Here is a 20403-nt window from a genome sequence, read left to right on the forward strand (position 1 = left end):
TGCTGCTGCTGCCGGTGCTGCTTCCCCAGACTGGTTCGATCTTCGCCTCTTCCTGGATGCTGTCCTACTAGAGGTGCTGGATCAGAGAGAGTGGTCGTTGAATGGGAGTTACTTCGTTCCCCAGATGGTTGGTGGGAGGAAATTACTCCTTGACCGACCTCTCGTCTAGCCATTCTTGTCCTTGTCATAGCAGTCTTTGGAACACATGACATTCCAGGAAGCCGTTGTTACCGATTCTGTATCTTGATACAGATCGAGCAGATTGCACAACAATTCTTCCAGAAATAAATAGCGCCAACGAGACAAGTGTTGTATAACAGCATGCACAAGATCCACAAAAGGTAACTATACCATAGATGATGATTATAACAGAGGTCACTGGTCTGAGATTGCTGTAGAGCACATTATCAGTAACAGCGAAGGAAGAAGACAGCTACGATAAATTACGAGATCAATTACGAGTTGGCTCGGGATGTAATTGAAAGCTGCGAATATCTCACGCCAACAAAGGAGACGAGCCAGAAACTACAACGGCAACTTTCCAACCGAATACCAAATTGACAAGAATAACGATTGGTAGAACGCAACTGCTGTAAACAAACTGGATGAGATTGATGAGCCGGCCGGATCATTGACAGCAGTAAGCGATCCTTTCCTGATATATCTGAGACAGCAGTAGGCCAGAGCAAGCTAACGTCCAAACATAGAGCTGGTAATTGGCTCAGAGTCTCAGAAAACTGAGTAAATGATGATACCAATCTACCAGGCCGAATACCGAGTAACGGAGCAAGTTACGGGCCAGAGAAATCAATCAGCAACGTGGAATTTTCAACATAAATACTAACACCCCAACTAAATGAGACAAACAATCAATGAGTGTTGAAGGATGGGAAATAGAGCGGATTGGAATAAATGGCTGCCGAAGGGTACCACTGTAAGAAAGAGAGAAGCCAGGCCGTGTACTATGATCACCATGATGAAGCGGAAGCTGAAACTGCAGAAATGATTATGTCGTGAAATTGGCCAAACAATCTGTCATATCATCTTCTCCACCACTATCTTTTACAAAATCATAAGGACAAAGCCCTTGGTCCAAATGGTTTCAACGGTGAGTTTTATCACAAATTTTGGGGAGTAGTAAAAAATGATGTGTATGCCTTTGTTCAAAATTTCCACCAAGTTGGTATCACTCACAAAGTTGTTGGTGCCTCTTTCATTGCTTTAATCCCAAAAAAAACAACTCAGCCCTTCCCCAAGATTTTAGACCTATCAGCCTCACCACTAGCTTTTACAAAATCATAGGTCGAATTCTTGCCAACCACCTCAGATTCCTCCTTCCCAAAATCATTAACCCTTGTCAAAGTGCTTTTATTCGTGGTCAAAATATTCTTGACTCAGCAATGGCGGCCCATGAACTCCTAGACTCCTTCAAAAAATCCAAGCTGCCCAAATTTGTCCTGAAACTTGACTTTGAAAAAACCTTCGACCGTGTCAACTGGAAACTAATTGACCAGCTTTTTGACAAAATGGGTTTTGGGACCTGCTAGAAATTCTGGATGAGAAGTTGTATCTCTACTGTGTCATACTCTGTCCTTGTTAATGGAAAACCTTATGGTTTTTTAACGCAACCAGAGGCATTCGGCAAGGGGACCCTTATCTCCTTTCCTCTTCACTCTCATTGCGGAATATCTGGCGCCCATGGTCCATCTTGCCAAAAATTCTGGTTGGCTTAGCCCCATCTCTGATGTCCCCAATCAAGATATTGCCTTCCTTCAGTATGCTGATGACACCATTCTCTTTGGTGAAGGTACAATGAACCGAATTTCTCATATTAAAGCTCTGCTTAACTTATTTGAACTCTCATTTGGACAAAAGGTAAGCTGGACAAAATCCTCAATCACTGGCTTCAATATTGATCCAAATGTGTTGAACTCTATGGCTTGTTATCTGCGATGCAAAATTGCTACACCTCCCTGTACCTATCTGGGTCTCCCCCTTGTCATTTGTTCTGCCTCCAAAAGCTCTTGGCATCCTGTTATTGAGCATCTAGAGGGCTTCCATTTGGCTTCCTGGAGAGGAAGATTTCTCTCCAAAGCAGGTGCGCTTGTTCTTATTAAGTCTTGCCTCCATAGTATCCTGTCTTATTTTTTCTCATTATATCGATGTCATGCCTCTGTCTAGAAAAGAATTGAACTCCTCAAAAGGAAATTTCTATGGGGAGGGATGAACGGTGAAAGGAAGTATAGTCTCGTGAAATGGGCTGAGGTATGCAAACCTAAACTCCTTGGTGGTCTCGAGATTTGTGATACTGCTACCACTAATTCTGCCTTGCTACTTAAATGGATTTGGAAATTTAATTTGTATCCTGATTTGATTTGGATGACTTTAGTTATCGCTAAAGTAAATAAATTATCTGGATGGTGGATTGTGGGTAGGAGACGTAATAGGTTGTCCCCCGTATGGAAAAAAATTGTAATTTTGTTACCTGATTTAAAAAAAGGCAGTCAAATGCTACACTGGTAAAGGAAATCTGACAAAATTATTTCTGGTGGACGGGACCGTGCGGTATTAATATTAGCCATAGTTTGATTTCAAACTTGGTCAGATATATGGAAGCCACTATCTTAGACCAGTGAACTGATTCTGGAGGATGGAACTTAAATCTTTGGAGAGTGCTTTCAAACTTTGAGGCTCTAGTGGCATCCAACCTCATCACTTGTCTATCCTTGGTAAGCCCCCGAAATGTGCCCGACACACACATATGGACACCTTGCACCCTAGGTACTTTTTCCACTTCCTCTACTTATAATTTCTTGAGCAGCCCTAACCCCCCATAAACCAATCATCCTATAGCCATCGCATGGGCCTTGCTTGCCCCTCATCGTGCAAAATTTTTTATCTAGAGCGCATGCCAGAACAAAAGTCTCACATCCGATTCTTTAATCCGAGGAGGAACCCCTGTCTAGGACCCCTTATGCCCCTTCTGTCAAACTTCTCTCAAAACAGCCACCCATGTCCTCTTATTTTGAAATTTTGCCCACACTATCTGGACTAGCCTCCTCAACAAAATCATTTTTCAGTACTGCCCCTCTCAAAATCTTACATCCACAATCCTCTCTGTTACTAATGTTAGCCTCCCAAAGCTTGGCAAATTACTTATCTCTTGCTGCGTTGGTCATATCATTTGGGCGTTATGGAAGGAAAGAAACAACCGAAAATTCAATTTAAAATCTATCCCTAGTGATATACTGATAGAAAATATTGTTGGCCAAGTTTCCACGTGGATCCTTATGCGTAAGGAATTCTGAAATTTAAACGGCTCCAACCTTTGTGGGAACTGGCGGCCGATAGCTAGCATGTCTTATCCTTCTCGTCCCTCGACTATGGAAATTTGGTCGCCCCCTCCTATGGGCCACTACAAATTGAATTTTGACAGTAGCACTTTTAGATACCCTGGCCTTGCGGGTTTTGGTGGAGTTATCCATGATGGTAACAGTAGTCTTCTTTTCACCTTCTCTGGGCCAATTGGAATCTCAGACTCAACCACTACTGAGCTCTTCAATTTGCTTAATGGGCTACAGATTTTCAAACGCCATCTGGTGGGACTCCTCTGCATTGAAGGCAATTCTAAAATTGTTATTAATTGGTGTGCAAAGTCAGCTCCTCCATGGCGACACTGGGATATGTTTTTTGATATATGTAATTTAATTTCTCTTCTAAACAGTAATTGGAAGCGCATTCCTAGGTCAGTTAATCATTTAGCTGACACTCAGGCTAAATTAGGTGTTTCACTCCAACACCTTGTTGTGGAAGAAGACCTTTTTTAGCTAGGTATTGTACTTTTTACTCTTTTAATAGCCTATACATCTTAATTCAAAAAAAAAAAAAAAAAATGATCTTCTCCGCACCAGAGTGTAGTTTGACAGCTCTTTGAAGAAAAATAGGGGCAATCCATGGGAGAGTTCACCAAGGTATCAATGTCTGATGCTTCTACTTTTAACGTAAGTGGGAAAATGTAACGGACAAGAACTACATAGATGCAGTCTTTCTCTACTATGGTTGGCTACATAACTCTTCTTTTGTTCCACATTTAAGTCACACCTTTGTTGAGTGCCAAGATACTAGAATAAACAAATCACCAGAAACACTAAGGCAATACAAGCACAAAAATTGAATCCAAGAAGCACCAAATCGACAGCTTCATGGGTTCTCGCCTTAAACCAGAAACATAACCATCAGCAAAACGATCATCCACAGAGCAATAGCAAGTATGGAATTCATAGCTATGAGTCCTGAAAATCAATCACTGCTCTGATACCATGTTGCTTTTCAGGACTTGATAGATTACATCTTGAGTAAAGAAGAGAACAAATGTTGGGGAGAAAATAGGAGCAAGGATAGGGTAATGGACTTAGTCCAAATCCCCCCCCCCCCCCCCCCCTTAAGCTCTATTTATAGATACTAAAAGTGCCAATTTTACAATTATACCCTTCACCCTAATAAGAGTGAAGAGACAAAAAAATAAACTAATTACATCAATGATACTCCAAAATATTCATATCTTCCAACACCAACTAATGACCACAAGATTTTTTTTTAACTATTATCTATGGGAAAATATTCTCACCAACACAACCAAGAGTTCTTTATATTTTGAAGATAGCTAATGAGCACAAAATTGACCAAGATCTTTTTCTTTTCTGCTAGTCAATTGATGAGATATGCAGGTTTGATTGTTGAGGGTTAGTATCATAATCTGATTTATGATTATGTTTGTTTAAGGATAGAATCATCATTTGATTTATCGTAAGTTGATTCGATTTTCTGTGCTGATCAATGGGGGCTTCAGTGGATATTTCGATTATACAAGAGACCTCTGTCAAGGAGACCCGCTCACCCCTTATCTCTTCAACATCATCATCGAAGATCTCCCAAGTCTCTTCAAGCTAGCCAAGGAGGTCCAGTGGCTTAATCCTATCTTTGAAGATGGTAGATTGGACATCCCCCTCGTTCAATTTGCTGATGACACCATAGTTTTTGGGGAAGGGAATTCTGAACTTAATATCGAAGTCCTACACGTATTTGAACTGATGTCTGGTTAGAAAGTTAACTAGCAGAAAACCTCACTCTTCAGCTAAGGACCAAAATACCTTGGAGCATTTGGCTGCCATAGTCCGCTGCCACGTTGGCTCCTTTCCTAGTACCTATCTTGGGCTTCCGCTATTTACTGACCAAACTAACAAATCCCTTTAGAACCGGGTCATTGAGAAACTTCAATCCAGACAGTCCACTTGGAAAAGCAGACACCTTTCAATGGCCATTTCACCTTGATTCAATCATGCTTAGTGAGCATCCCCACATACTTCCTCTCCTTCTTTGATTGCCCCATCAGCATCTCAAACCACAATGAAAAATTCATGAGGGACTTTCTGTGGAAGGGAGCCTCACAGGGATTCAAGCACCATCTGGTCAATCAGAGAGATGTATGTAGTACAAAAACACTTTGGTGGTCTAGGCATCAAACAGAACAGAATGACCAATGTTGCTCTACTTACCAAGTGGTGTTGGAGACTAAACTCACAGGCTTCACTTCCATGGTGCGACTTTGTAATCAGAAAAATGGGCAAGATCCATGACCTCTGGTGGTTGGGCAAGGGGTCCAAGAGTCGGCTCTCCTGCCACTTGGTGCTATATCAATCACACCTTTGATCACTTCAAGCTTAATATCCGAATTTCTGCCAAAGATGGTTGGCAAATTCACTTCTACAACAACCATTGGCAAGCTCATTTGGTGCCCCGTAGCGGATGGCATCTTCTCGGTCTTCTCATGCTACATCCTTCTATCAGGCAACTCTGCCTTTGCCATGGCTCCCGATATGCTAGAGTTGAGAGAGCATAGGCCCTATCTGGCCCTTAAAAAATGAGGTTCTTTATCTGGAGTGCACTGTGCAAAAAACTTTTGTCCAAAGACAACCTATCCAAAAGGGGCTCCTCCTTGATCTCCTTATTGCGTGGCCTATGCGGATTAGTTGACGAGAGCATCGATCACATCCTTGTCCACTACCCATACTTCTAGTGGACGGTGCTACTTCTTCAGTGACATCAATGGCAGTTCTTCGAGTAGTTGGGCCTCCGTTGCTGGCCTTTCCTTGGCCACCATTGTCGTGTGGACTCCTAGTGAGGGCACAACTAAACTCTAATTTGATGACTCATCTCTTGAAAACCTGAGGCCAGTCGATCTTGGAAGTGTTTTTCGGGACTCTTCTGATGTTGTTCTTGCCTCTTACACTGTTCCAGCTTCATTTGCCTTTCATTTCTTTGACCATAACAGGACCTATTTGAGGTAAGATTTTTTATATTTTTCTCCTTTGATGGCTTCAAAGGCTCTCCGTTTCCTCTTTTTTGTGACACAAACCATGGGTTGAGTCATAGACTACTGACATTGTAGTGCTCCTCATTGGGTTGTGTTTTGGTGTTGCCCATAGATGGCTCCCAACCAGACCGTTTGTGTTCTGTTCTATCTTGCTCGTTTAGCTGTTTGGTGTTTCTCTTGTTTGCATGGTGCTGTTTGGTTTGGTTTCTGATGAAATTAGTATCTGTGCAGGGCATACTATATTCTTCACTGTTGTTTGGTTGGTGGTTGGTTGCATTTGGTGGCTCAATTTGGAAACCAGGGTGTTTTAGTGTTTGGTGAACCTGTTTGCTGATAGTATGGTAAATTTTGGTGAAGTTATTACTCCTACCATTTTTTTTTTGTAAAGTTAGTACACCTACCACGAGGTCAAAGAAGCCTAGTGTAAAGGACAACATGGCCACTCAGATTACTACCATAAAGTTAAATGGAAAGAACTACCTGTTATGGGTCAGTCCAGTCAAGATTTATGTTCAGGTACTTTAACAAACCACCTTCTTCCCCTATGACTGAAGAAAGGGAGTCTGAAAATTTTCTCATGATCTCGTCGTGACTGAATAGTATGAAACAATTTATAAGTATAGCAATGTGTTGTGACATTGGAAATGATGTCTGGAGCTCTCCTTTTAGAAGATTTTACTAAGACAAAAACTTGTCTACAGTACATGATTTGTAAGCTAATTGTTACTCTACAAAGATGGGACAAAAAGGTGATCAAGTTCTTTGGTGAGATGTGTATGTCTTATGGGATATTAGTATTCTTTTGGTCGATCAATGGATGAATACCCACCCCATCAGGGAAGCAGACGGAGATTCGAGATTGAAAATAAGTTCATGGGGCACTCGCATAAAAAGGTCAGGCTGGCAGCTCTCGACAACGGGGTGGGAATGAAATGCTGGAAGATGGTAATTATTGGTGGATTGAGAGAAGAGCAGATGTGTGGGCTAGTTCCATCTTGATGCTCCTGCCTTCCCTGCCTATAAGGTAAGTCCTCCCTTGCATCATACAATAGAGGTTGGCACCAGACAGAATTGATAGGTAGGCCGATATTGAGATATGCTCAACCCCGGCAGGCTTCCCAAGCCCACCTCATTATGGATGGACTCGGGTCATTCTTTCTTTCCCGACCCAACCTATCAATTCAACCTCCCATACCTGCCTTCATTTCTCCCCCTCGCTCGACGGGCTCGACCACGCGGGGTTCCACTGGAATTGCAAGTCTATTCTATGATTTCAGATGAGAGTCATTGTCTTTTTTCTTGTGTGAGTACCCTATTAGGTTGCCCATTAGTAAGCGAACCGAAGGGCAAGAAGACATCTCTAACCTACCTCTTATCCGCTCCCTACGCTTGCGAACTCTTCCATTCACTTTGGATGCGAAGTTTAGGAGACAAAAGGAAGAGGTATGTGTAGCGCGATTTAGTCCTTTGGGCCTTGAATGCAAGTCTATCCGGACCAAATTCTTAGCCAATCAAATAAACCTTCCCTGTAAGACACATTTGCTAGGGATTTTCAAATTGAGAAAGCAACTGAGCCAACCCATGATTCAAGTAATAAAACTGATGCATCAATGCTAAGTACTGCTTCCTCAATCTACTAGAAGTTGTAGAGGAAATCAAAGAGATCATGGTCAAAAGCAAGGATGATCCTCATGGGAGAGGCCAAGGAAATAGGCAATGTGTTCATTATGGCCAAAATAACCATTACTCAAATCAATGTTGGGAAAATTTCAGGAAACCTGTTTGGGCTAATTAGGTTATACAAGAAGGTGGTGATTCCTCTGCAGCTGGTGCTGAACCAAAAATAGTGACAAAGATGAATATCGTAAGTTACAACAACAAGTTGCACAAATATCCACCTCAACCTACTAGAGTGCAATCAGCATTTTCTTCTCAACTAGTGCCACTCTAGCCCATCCACATACTCTTAACTTTTTAGTTTCTCCATCTGAAAAAATTGGTTATCTATTCCGGTGCCTCAGCTCATACAACAACTAATAATCATCTTCACACCACTTTAACATAAGGTTGTATCCTATCCTTCTATAATATTAGTTGATGCACGGTGAAAGGGACAATTCCTTCTATTCTTAAAAAACCAAAATTTTCTTTAATTTTACAATTTGTCAATCAATTACTGAAGCCCCCAACGAATCTGTAACTTTTTGTCCATCTATGTGTCTTCCACAAACTCTGGACGAAGAAAAAACTTGGAAGGCATAAGCACGGTGTATAATATCTTGATGGTGTAACCATTCAAAAAGTTTGACAGTGTTGCAGTCATTTGTGCCTCCTTAACAATGGCATCCTTGGCATGGTCATCTGTCAGCATAAAAATTTGGCAACCTATTTCCAATATAGTCATGTATCATCCTTTGAACAATAAGCCTATGAGTTGGGTAAATTGTTTTGAGACCTAGAGTCAATTATAGAACTCTCTTTGGTTAAGTCCATGTAGATATTTAGGGTCAGTATCAAGTTCAAAGTTAGTTTGGGTTTCAGAATTCGGTACATTTATTGATGATTATAATCTTATCACTTTTGATTTACTGGTTGAAAGATAGATCTAAGGTATTAACTGTACAAAAAAAATTACAATGAAATAAAGTTCAATTTGGTTTAATATTTACGTGCTTTAATCTGATAATGTACTTAAGGATTTCGGTAAAAAATTGAAAGTTTCTGTTCATCTCAGGGCAGAAAGGAAGAATCGACTTTACTAGATGTTACCAAAACACTCCTATTTCAGATGAAAGTTCAGAAAAGGTTTTGAGGAGATGCTAGTTTTGTTGCTTGTTATCCAACCAGTTGTATGCCATCCTCCATGTTACAGGTAAAGATCCCATTCAAGTATTGAAACCAGATTTACTTCTATTTTACCTTCCCTCCTTGGCTGAAAGCATTTTGTTCATACAATCTTGGTTTTTCTGCAGATAAATTATCACTTCAGTCCATTAAGAGTGTTTTTCTTACATATTCTCTTCAGCTAGTGTCAAGGAAGAAGACAAATACATAAAAACCATTTTAAGTGTTCGAGATACAGAAAAGAAATCTGCAAGAAGATCCTCCAGTTGGCCCCCCAACAGAGTCATTGACTTCCGATGAAGATCCTACCATTAATGCTATGCACTCAGGGAAGGGATAAGGTCATCCACCAAGTATGAGATCACTAAATTTATTTCCTTTGATCATCTATGACCTTTGTATTGTTCTTGTATGTCTTCTTTCATCCAATGCTTCCATTCCCAAGTTAATGTTAGGATGCATTAGTGAACAGAGGTAGAAATGTTCAATAGATGAAGAAATGCAAGCTTTGCAATCCATGAAAACTTGGGTGGCATGTGATCCTCTAAGAGTGTTGGAGAGGTGGGTTGCAGATAGATTTTTTTGAATAGTATTTATAATGGGAATTCACCATTAGGTATCATCTAAACGGTTCCATTGAACAGCTCTATTCCAGTTAGTTGTGAAATGGGTACAACCCAACCTATGATGTTGATTACTTTAAGACTTCTCCTATTTCCATATTTAGTTCAAACCATTTTTTGCCGCTTGAAAAGAAGTTCAATCCATAACTAATGGTTTGCAAGTTGAAAAAGACGAGTTATGGTTTGAAACAAAGTCATAAGGTATGATTTGGCAAGTTCAATTAGGCTGTAATGAACTTTGGTTACAACAAAAGTACCCCAAATCATTAAGTATTAGTACTCAAAAGGAGCACCGGCACTGCACTGCAATATTAATTGTAGATGACACTGTAATTTCAGGTAGTGATTCTCAAGAGAATGAGGGCCATCAAAGTATATTTGAAGAGGCATTTTCAAACTAGAGACTTGAGACAATTGAAATACTTCCAAGGCATGGACTTTGTGAGGACCTAATTGGACATTGTTTTGTTACATTGGAAATATTATTTTGTTATCTAGTATTAGATTAATTGACCCAAAACCAAGAAATACTCCAATGACTGAAAGATAGGACCCAATAGACTTTTTGGTAAACTGATATATATCACAGGGACTCAATATGATATATCCTTATGTGGTAGGTTTGGTAAGTCATTTACAGAGACTCCAAGATGAAGTCATTTTGAAACAATGCAAAGAATCTTGGGATATCTTAAGCGAACTCTTAGGAAAGATGTAGTATAAAAACCAGATGATAATATTGATATAGTTAGATTTTCTAATGTAGAATATGCAAGGTTGAAAGTCGACAGGAGGTCAACAAGTGATTTTGTACACCTGTGAGTACAAAACCTTGTTACATGGAAAAAGAGTGTCCATCTATGAACTTTACAAGAAGTAATTGTAATAAAAAGAGTGATGAGTTCACTTTGTCCTATTTATTATCTTCTCTTTCTCATTGATGCAAACCACTGGTGCGCTGTTCTTCCTCTTCTTTGCTCTATTTCACATCTCAACTCAACCCAAAAATAAAAAATAAAAAAAAGAAGAAGAAGAAAACAAACCGACCACCAAAAGTAGCTTTCAATGTTGGAATCTATCTTGTGAAAACTCTTACATATCCTTTTCTTCTCTTAATAAAATTTCTCACAGTTTTCAGAAAATAATGCTAGAATTTCATTCTAAGAAAATAGATTTCTCCAAATTTTCAATTATGATTTTCCATGGTGACCATATGTCAGGGTTTGAAGCACCAAGATCACTCAATCATTCTGGAAAAGGTGAATCTACCCAAACAAGTAGGCAGTATTACGATGTTGTGCTTTTGCTGATGCTGGACTTTAACCTGGACTATCATCAATCATGAGAAGTTCACATGTTTTCTTGAAATAAGAAGTTCACATGTTAATAGTTAACGATCAAAAATGATAGTGCTCTTACCTTCTTTCTTCCCAAAAACATTTTTACATCCCTCGCATCTACATCCTTCGGAACATCCAACTCCGGCCTTATATAAAAGGAAGAGACATTGAGCTCGCTTCGGGATTCAATGGAACAAACAAAGAAAAATAATGGAATTGCAGCGTAGAAGTAAAATCCTCAAACCTGATAGCATTCACAATATTTCTTCAGACATAGAGACTTCTTACAATTGCATCCCCTTTTATGTCTAGCGGAGGCTGGTGTTGTCCAGTTACCATCTTCCTATTGACATGAAAAAATCTTTTAAATTATATTCCAAATGTCAGACAAGGAACTTGAAAGTTTGGGCCAGGTTGAGTCCCTCACCCCACTGTTTTGTGGAGATTCAGTGATCTGTTGCACAACCTTTGGGGCAAATGCAAGTGGGTTACGTGACTCTATCTGATGGCGGGTTGCAAGAACTGTATCTTCATATTCAGGCTTATTAAAACACTCTTGGCAAGTGCAGGGTTCAGCACAATAAACACCTGCTGCAAAACATTCACAGTACCTGTATAACCAACAAAGAAAGACATATTGTATCACCTGAAAATGTACACAAAAGCTAAAACACCCTATGTAGACATTTCAGAAACACAAGGAAGACTTACAGTTTCAGGCACTTTGATTTCTTGCAGTTGCAGCGTTTGCAGACTTCATTCTCAACATTAGGAGTTGCCCTCTTCCTGAATACCAGCCCTCAGTTCAAATGTCAAGAAAAGCAGAAAGAAAAGAAAAAACGAAGAAGGAGCAAACTCTAAAAGAAAACATGCCTTTTCTTTCTCGGACTTGTTTGGTTGAGTTCCTCAAACTTCCCAGCATCATGGCCAGCAAAAATTTGCTTCTCATGTGGCACCAAAGTTTGTCCACCAAGGGTGAGGTGCTGGGAATGGTTCAACGATTTTAGATCATGCGGAAAAGTCTCAATATTGGTAGATGAATTCCTCAATACCAAGGTCTGACCTCTCTGATGATCCAATTCACTGTTTCCGAGAGCAGAAAAAGACATTGGTGAGTCTGTATTCACATTCCCTTTAGCCGAAAAGTTCACAATTGAACTTGATGGAACTAGCAAAGCCTCTGAACTGCCTGGCAAGTGACAGCTCTGGCCAGGAATCGGCTCCTCCCCTTGCACATTTGACCAAATTTCAATAGTTTTTCCAATGTTGTTCAAGTGTAAACCGATGCCGAATGAAATGGGAGCAGTAACAGGTGAATTTCCACTGTTTTGAACACTGTTATCTACTTTACTTGTGTATATTTCAGGTGTTTCCCCTAAACAAAATTGCAACCTTGATGATGCATGAGAGAGTTTAACTACTTGCTTGTCACTGGCGAATGAGTTTGATTCTGCTTGGCATGACATGTTTAAAGTCTCTGTGTGCATAGGACTGGCAGGTGAACCAACAGGTGGCATACTCGAATCCCAGAATTTACTGTTGCTTCCAGTACATTTCTTTTGGACCTCAGCAGCCTCAAATTGAAGACAACGTCTTCGTGTTCCACGTTGAAGTTGACTAGCCTCCTACGGATGAATGTCATAATTATTCATTTCCTAACAAATCTAAAACAGCATTTCAAAAAAAAAAAAAACAAATCTAAAACAGAATATAAAAAGAGTGGCAGAAAAATATCCAACTCAAAAGATCAAACTTAGAGTTGAAAAGCTTACTCCAAGTTTTTATATTCGGTTTGCACAACTGAGGGAATTAGGTCCAAGTCCATCCCAAAATGACTAGCTGCAATTAGGAGGTATTTTCCAACTGATATTAACAGAATTTTTGGTTAACTCTTTAAGCTATGTGGGATTATTCTCCATAGCTACCCTTTACATCCAAACCTAAACAAGGTACAGGGTACAAACCAAACAAAGCACAAATAATGCCAACAGGACAGATACCATAAAAAAGTTAGGTCCAGATTTTTCTAGCATTTTCTTACCTAGGTTCTTCAAAACTTGGGCATAGTTGCCTGAATCAGATCAGGTCACATCAAGTCTAGAGTTGGACTCGAGATGAGACAAGGGGGACTCACCCAAAAATAGAAGGGGCAAGTCCAATCCCCCAACCTAACCTGCCTCGTTGAAATACCAAGTCAACTCGGCGAGTCACGGGTAGACTTGTAGGTTCGAAAACCATGGGTCCATGGATTTTTCTACATCTAACATATGTGGGATTACTCCCACTAAAAACAACCAATGCAGGATCTTTCTCATTTTGTCCCTCACAATTAGGCCATCATTGTGGCTTCACACCATGGTACTAAAGGCTGGCCTGACTCAAGTCGACTAGCCTGACTCAACCCAAATAGATAGCAAAACTGAGTATTTCTCACAAAACAAATGGAATAAGTTCCAATTAAAGCCATCAAGTTTTAAAATTTTATTAAGAAAACTTGGTTGATCAAAGTAGAAAGGAAAAAATCGGCTGAGTCATACTATTACTTTGTTCGGAAGCTGAGTTTCTTTTCTTTTTGTTCCACAATTTTGAAGTTGAGTCACTCTAAATATATAAAAAGTGTGTTCTGATAAGTGTATGACACTATGGTCGCTACATCTAATAATCGTGTATGACACAATGGTCGCTACATATTTCATTTACACTGCCTCAACTCTTACCATTTTAGTTTTTTTCCTCAAGTTCATAGGATCTTAAAGAAACATCACCAATCCTTATCTTCCATACCTACTTGTGCTATGCAAATATGTATTTTAGTCTTATTCTAGAATTTTCACCTCTTAAAACATTTAGTCCCATACATTTTACCTAGAGAATTGAATATATATTTGAAATTAGATTGGTTTTTTTACTTTTGGATAAATTCAAAGTGGATTTTGGACAGAGGTGCCAAACAATATTTAAATGATGTGGATGACCAAGTAAAAGGAAAAAAAATTGTTTGCAGTTTAATAATATAGCTTATTCATTCAGATTCTATTTTTTTACTAGATAGTGTCATAGTTACTTTTTAATTTACTTAATCATATTTTATGAAAATTGCCTATGCTTATGATGCTTTTTGTGTTTTTTAAAAAAGATAATATATGTTCTTCATTCTTTTGATAATTACATACTTGGATTTGAGTTTCTACCTCATATTTTGATTTCATGGTGAAAGTTAATCTCTCTATATGATGAAAAATTAGCACAAAGATGCCATGCACTGTTAAAGGGATAGAAAAAAAGCGAAATATAGAAAGAAATGCAAAATATAAAAAGTAAGATTAACTATAGAAAGAAAAGGCGAAATATAGAAATAAAAGCTGAAATATAGAAAGAAAAAAGAAATATAGAAAGAACGATGATATATAGAACGGAGGCGAAATACAATAAGAAAGTCAAAATATAGAAAGAAAGGTGAAATATAGAAAGAAAAGGCAAAATATTGAAAGAAAGACAAAATATAGAAAGAAAGAAAAAAATAAAAAGAAATACGAAATATAGAAAGAAAGGTGAAAAATAGTGAGAAAGGCAAAATATAAATGAATCATTGCATTATTATTGATCTAAAATAGGGTAATTTTCAATTACAACCCTCTAAAATACCATATTTCTAACTACCTCTAACATGTCGTATTTCCAATATGCCCAAGTTCCAAATACACCCCCAAACCCTAATTAAAACTGTTAAGAAAGGGGTATTATCATCTGTAATTGATTAATCCTCAAGTAGTTTTCAGAAGGAAGGGGCATGTGACCTCCTTGCACACTTTCAACGTTGGCTCAAAATAATACGAGGGGCAAAACGTTGGCTCAAAGAATAGTGCATGCAAGGCCAATAATTTCAAACCTAGACCATTGGCTGGTTGATCCATGTACAACTAGACCTTTCACCTGTCTAGGTTTGATTCATATAAAACCCAAGGGAGGGGCAAAACCAGCCCAACTAAGAAAGGCTCCTCCCTCCCTCTTCTTTTTCACCAGATTGGGAAGAAGCCTGCCCCACCAACACCAAATAGGGGTGAGCACTGGATCAGGTTTCACGAGGAACCCAACCCCAACCCGACACAAAAAAGTCAGGGAGCATCTAATAGATTTCATCAGGGTTTGTTACAAGCTAGATATGAGAGATTTGTGGTTTTGCTTCTATAATGGGTAAATATTTTTTTTAATGAAATAGGAACAATCCGAAGAATTGGGGTTCTCAATAGATTTTGAAAATCTGAGCTTGTTCTAGCCTCAATAGATTATTGTAGATATCAGAAACGGCTATTGAGTCACTATGGCACGATACTCCTTATTCGACAAAAAATAGACTGATACTGATCAGATGATGAATCTACCTCCTGATAATTGGAGAGTCTATTTCAGGACAGAGGAAGAGGCAGAGGCTTTTTGCTTGGTGAGATAACCACTGGCTTGATGATCAAACAAACTCTAATCACCTTTGCATGCTAGGCAATGATGACTGGTTGCAACCAACATCTGAAGAACACAGTGTACCTCCAGCTTAAAGGTATGTGATCTCATTATAGATGGAGGTAGCTATCGCTGTCATTTTTTTCTATCTTTTGTGATTTTTTACGCAATTTTGAAAAGAGAGTTGAAAATTCTAAAGAAGATTCATTGGATGCCAATAATTTTGATACATGGAGGGAGGGGACAGGGCGGAGATGGGATCATGTGAAAGGGAAATGGGCGGGGACAGGTTGGTTTTCCAGCCCGTCACAGTTTTTTTCAGGTCAGAGTTCGAGGTATGAATTCAGGGGTCGGCATCGGATCTTTAAAAACCTGACTAAAATTCAACTTATGCCAACCCTAGCACCAATTCTCCCCCTCCCTGTAATTCTGTTTTTATTGATAGGAGAATAGAGGTGCCCATTTTCCACGGAAAATGAGAAGGCAAACACATAATGAGGGAGGCTTGGAGACATCCACCTCTTCTCCTTCAATATATTTTTAATAAAAACGACATCATATTGATATCATTCTGAGTCAACCAGCAGTCAAACCCTGTTGACCCAGAATCAATTGGACCTATCCACCTCTCTGGATGGTTTTTATAAAATTGACATAAACCCTAAAATATTCATATTCATAGATACATTGTATATACTTTATTTTGCTAGAAAGATAATATACAGAAATTAGGCCAGGTCAGATGACAGGATAATGCAATCACATTTTATAACATGAGAGGGCAAATACACAGAGAGGCAGAGAGAGAGAGAGAGAGAAAGAGAGAGAGTAGCTCCACAAAGCATGCTTTATAAAATCATCAAAACAAGTAATATCTTGAGATAATCTTTTGTGGGAATATAACTAAGACAGAGATCCATAATTATCAATAGCATTTTGTACCTCACAATCATGTGGCATTTGGTCTCTGGCTGTTCCTTTGGATACTGTTTCAACCGTCTCATTATTGACATAATCCATATGACAGATCTTATAAGACTCGGGCTGCATCTGGGAAGTGCCACACAAGTCGCCAGCTAAACCAGCTTCTCCAGCCAGTTCCCTATCCACTTCAGTTCCTTCATCTGATGACAAAACAGGTATTTCTTTATTGTCTTCAGGAACGTCATATTCCTGATGGATAACTGCTTGATCTACCATATGCTGTTGGTTATGTTCTTTACCCGTGGTACATTCAGTGGATGAGTCAACCACCACTGGACCACTTGTATCATTAGATGTCAAACCTGACCACTCTTCAGAAAGCCTTTCATTCACCATTTGTTTCTCTCCGGATTCAGCTCCAATTTTTTTAACATTCACCACTACTTCTTCAATAACTTGACACTCCTTAGTTTGAGTTTCTCCTAGCAAGGTTAAGGTTGAATTACCCACAGTTGAATCTTTTGGCATATGCTCATGGACCACAGGTTTTTCAGTGATTTTATGAGGGTTACTACTGCCATTTTCTATAGCTTGAGGCAGATTATTAGCTTTGTTAGATGGAAAATAAGAAGAACCTGCAGAATCTACATACTCTTCTGAGGGATCAATAAGGTACTCATCAACACACCCTGAAGGACTGCAAGACTGTGCTTCTGCAGAGCCCTTATTGTTATTTGTTTGGGACTGTGTCATTTGAGCTTCTAGTTGGGTCCCAGACGATGGAGGAATACATGGAATTGCTTTCATTTTCTTTCTATCATTGTAATTTGATGAAAATCTTTTATCTGATGAGCATGGATCTTGAGACCTGAAATAAAATAAATAGTACTCAAGAAACTTTGGCAATCTTGAGATTTTCAATGTCACGTCCTAAAAAAGAGAAGATACATATGAGTAACAAGTACCCTTTTAGATCTTTTGTTTCTCTTATTGTTTCCCTTGGTGACATAAAAACAGGGGGTGGAGATGTGAGATTGATCTCTGGAAACCGTTGTCCAACACGTAAAGCCGCTGTCTGATTTATAGGGGACAAAGTGGAAATATAACTGGTGAAGGGGGATTCCTGCAAGAGAAAGATGGAAATGACATAAACTATGTCCACACGAAAGGAATAAAAAAACCGAGGCAATGTCAATAAGAACCTCAAACAATGTCAAATAAAAATCAGCTGGATAGGCAAATAATATTTATTAAAAGAGAATGAGGATTTTGTCCATCTGCTTCTGTCAATAGAGTAATCCATTTGGAAGGCAAGAAATGAAATCATCTTAAAGAACTGCATCTCCCGTCGACCAAAAGGTAAATAAGAATACAGAAATGGATGAGAGACGATGATCCCAGTCTTCAACATATTACAATCTAATAGGGGTTCTCTTGTGCCCAAATAGGAAGTCCCTCCCCTCTCTAGAGCTGCCAAAACTTAACTAAAATGTTCTGAAGTTAGGAGTACCACTTCAGTGAGGGAAGCATGGATGTGCTTCGCTCAAACTCCTTGTGCACTTGCTGCCCTGAGGCATAATTTTACTGCCCAAAATGCTGGGCCGTTACCATAAGCACTCAAGGCCTTACAGTAGTAGCAACCATGGAAGCCCAAAGCCACTGCAGTGCTACTCTGAAAGTAGCATCATGCACTGCTCACTCTAATGACATCTAAAATAGTGTCAAATCCACAGTAATGCAGTGGCACATTGTTCCAGTGATACGGCCATATTTTGCCTCCCAAGCAATAAGGCTCCATTGTATAGATTGGATGCTGAAGTATACTTTTTGGAAGTGGATCATGACAAATTTCAGTTCAGAGTAAACAAACTTTCTTATAAAAATAATATCCAGATTATTAAGTTCATGTTAACTAAAAGCTTCCTTTAATGAAGCATAGATCCCAGATATGAACCTCCAGGACACAATTTCAACTCCTACATTATACTACAAGCAACCCCCTCCTACCAAGAGGAACCCAAATACTCATGTCAGGTGAAATCAAACTTTTAGCTTCAGGTTAACCTAAGAGATTCAGGTCAAAAAACACCATCAGACAACATATACCTCTCTTTAATTTCAATTCAATGACCATACAAGAGTTCCACCTTACTTGAAACACCAGAAGATTCTGATCCATAAGGTTAAGACCACAGAAGTTACATTACTCTTGACTATTTTCAGTTATGAAATTGGTAGATCAACAAAACTTGGCAAAAACTCCTTCTATTCTATTGCAGGCATATGCTGAAGAAATGTTGGCCCTGCAGCTGCCCACACGACATAATCCCTCGTTAGAGAACAAACAGATCTACCACTTCCCAAGTAGGAAATGAAGGAGAACACTGGACAGCAGCCAATCTAAAGAAGAGTGGTTTCAGAAACTACACATACTTAAAAGGGTTTAGACTAAAACAACAGGAAGCATTCAAAGAACACACTTACCATTTACAGCTTGCTATGGGATTCCAATATTGAACAATGAACAAGCTCACCAACAAAAAAATAAAAAAAGAACTAAAGAAATAGAGCGCTGAACAAATTACAAGTTTCTTTTTCCCTGAGAAATGAGCAGATCCCTATACTTGACAAACCTTCATTATGGAGTTCAGCCAATTTTCAGGTTAAATAAATTTTTATTTTCATCGCTTACTGACTCAAGGTAAAAGCAAAAAAAATGTATAGAAGATACAAAATAACAGACATCTCCAACTATATCTATTGATCTGTTAATCCTAGTCTTTGTCACGTCATCAAGAAGGATTCCAGAAAAGATCACCGGGAAATTCACTGTCTGAAATCTAAATAATCCCTCGCAATGCAGACATTCACCCAAAGTATGACACTTCAGCCTTAAAACAAACCCTAGAGAGACAAAAGAATCATCTACTAATACTACATTTAACTTACCTTTTGCCGCCAAACAGCGGCAGTAGCACCAACTACGAAACGTTTAACCACACTACGAAAAGCTAAAAACGAAAAAGAGAGAACCAAAGACAAATGCGTACTAAGAGCAAGATCTACTCACTCACAGGAAGCATGAAACGAATAATTACCCATCTGCAATAGGCAGTGCATAAATGTTTTAAAAGAAAAAACAATATTACGGCAACAACCAAAGCAAAGAATACCTGCAATGGAGGAGACTTGGCGCCGATCTCATTGGTTTTGGGAGAATCCATGGTAGATAACCCTAGCGATAGTTTGACTAGGCCGAGACCGGCCGTTTCGCATTTTTATCTCGTGCTGGATAGATTGGAACCGATCGGGAAAGGAAGTAGATTGACATTTTGCTAAAAGGGAGAAATGTAAGTGAGAGAGCCCGAGTGAGTGTGAACTCTTAAATCTTGTAGTTCCATTGGCATGATGGGCGGGAAGAAAGAAGACTACGTATCTTTTTAAACAGTTAAATATGACGTCAACAAATACGGGTAGGTTGTTATCGGCCATCGACGAAGAAACTTGATAACGAATGAAGACCAAGGCGCGACGAGCGGTCTACCGTTGCCCCGCTTAAAACAACCATGGTAGGGTAGCCATTGGTCACTCGAGAGCTCGTGCAGGTAATCTAAATATGGTCTCTATAAATGTTGTAATTCGGTCATGTAGGTGCCTTACTTTTTAATATAGTCAAATTTTAAATATGAGTCAGGGGTGGGCTCGGCTCGATTCTGGCTCGGTTCGATTCGGTATACCTGAATCTCGAGCCGAGTTCGAGATCCGGGATCGGCTCGTTTAAATTAACGAGTCGGGCTCGACCGAATCAAGGTTTGGCTCACAAGCCGACTCATTAATTTAA

At 39.2% G+C, this 20403-nt stretch overlaps 1 protein-coding gene across 2 annotated transcripts in view; it reads right to left on the reverse strand.

Annotated features, from left to right (window-relative positions):
* The window catches only part of LOC137946269 (CRC domain-containing protein TSO1-like), a 31500-nt gene extending 11554 nt beyond the window's left edge, over positions 1 to 19946 (reverse strand). The window contains exons 1-9 of one of the 2 annotated variants that reach the window (XM_068792494.1): positions 19736 to 19946; positions 18669 to 18871; positions 17528 to 17685; positions 16581 to 17430; positions 12054 to 12805; positions 11892 to 11966; positions 11608 to 11791; positions 11425 to 11523; positions 11260 to 11326 (exon numbers count right to left, since the gene is read on the reverse strand). In XM_068792494.1, coding sequence (XP_068648595.1) covers positions 11260 to 11326; positions 11425 to 11523; positions 11608 to 11791; positions 11892 to 11966; positions 12054 to 12805; positions 16581 to 17430; positions 17528 to 17571 — 2071 coding nt within the window. In that variant the 5' untranslated portion in view covers positions 17572 to 17685; positions 18669 to 18871; positions 19736 to 19946. The remainder of the gene's footprint in view (positions 1 to 11259; positions 11327 to 11424; positions 11524 to 11607; positions 11792 to 11891; positions 11967 to 12053; positions 12806 to 16580; positions 17431 to 17527; positions 17686 to 18668; positions 18872 to 19735) is intronic. The other variant, XM_068792493.1, reaches the window with a different exon arrangement.
* Between the last annotated feature and the right edge of the window lie 457 nt (positions 19947 to 20403).

The sequence above is a fragment of the Aristolochia californica genome, unplaced genomic scaffold (genome assembly GCF_029961685.1).
Source record: "Aristolochia californica isolate CCGP_79_NKW_82.1479 unplaced genomic scaffold, dmAriCali1.0.hap1 SCAF_12, whole genome shotgun sequence".
In the NCBI taxonomy this organism is placed as follows: Eukaryota; Viridiplantae; Streptophyta; class Magnoliopsida; order Piperales; family Aristolochiaceae; genus Aristolochia; species Aristolochia californica.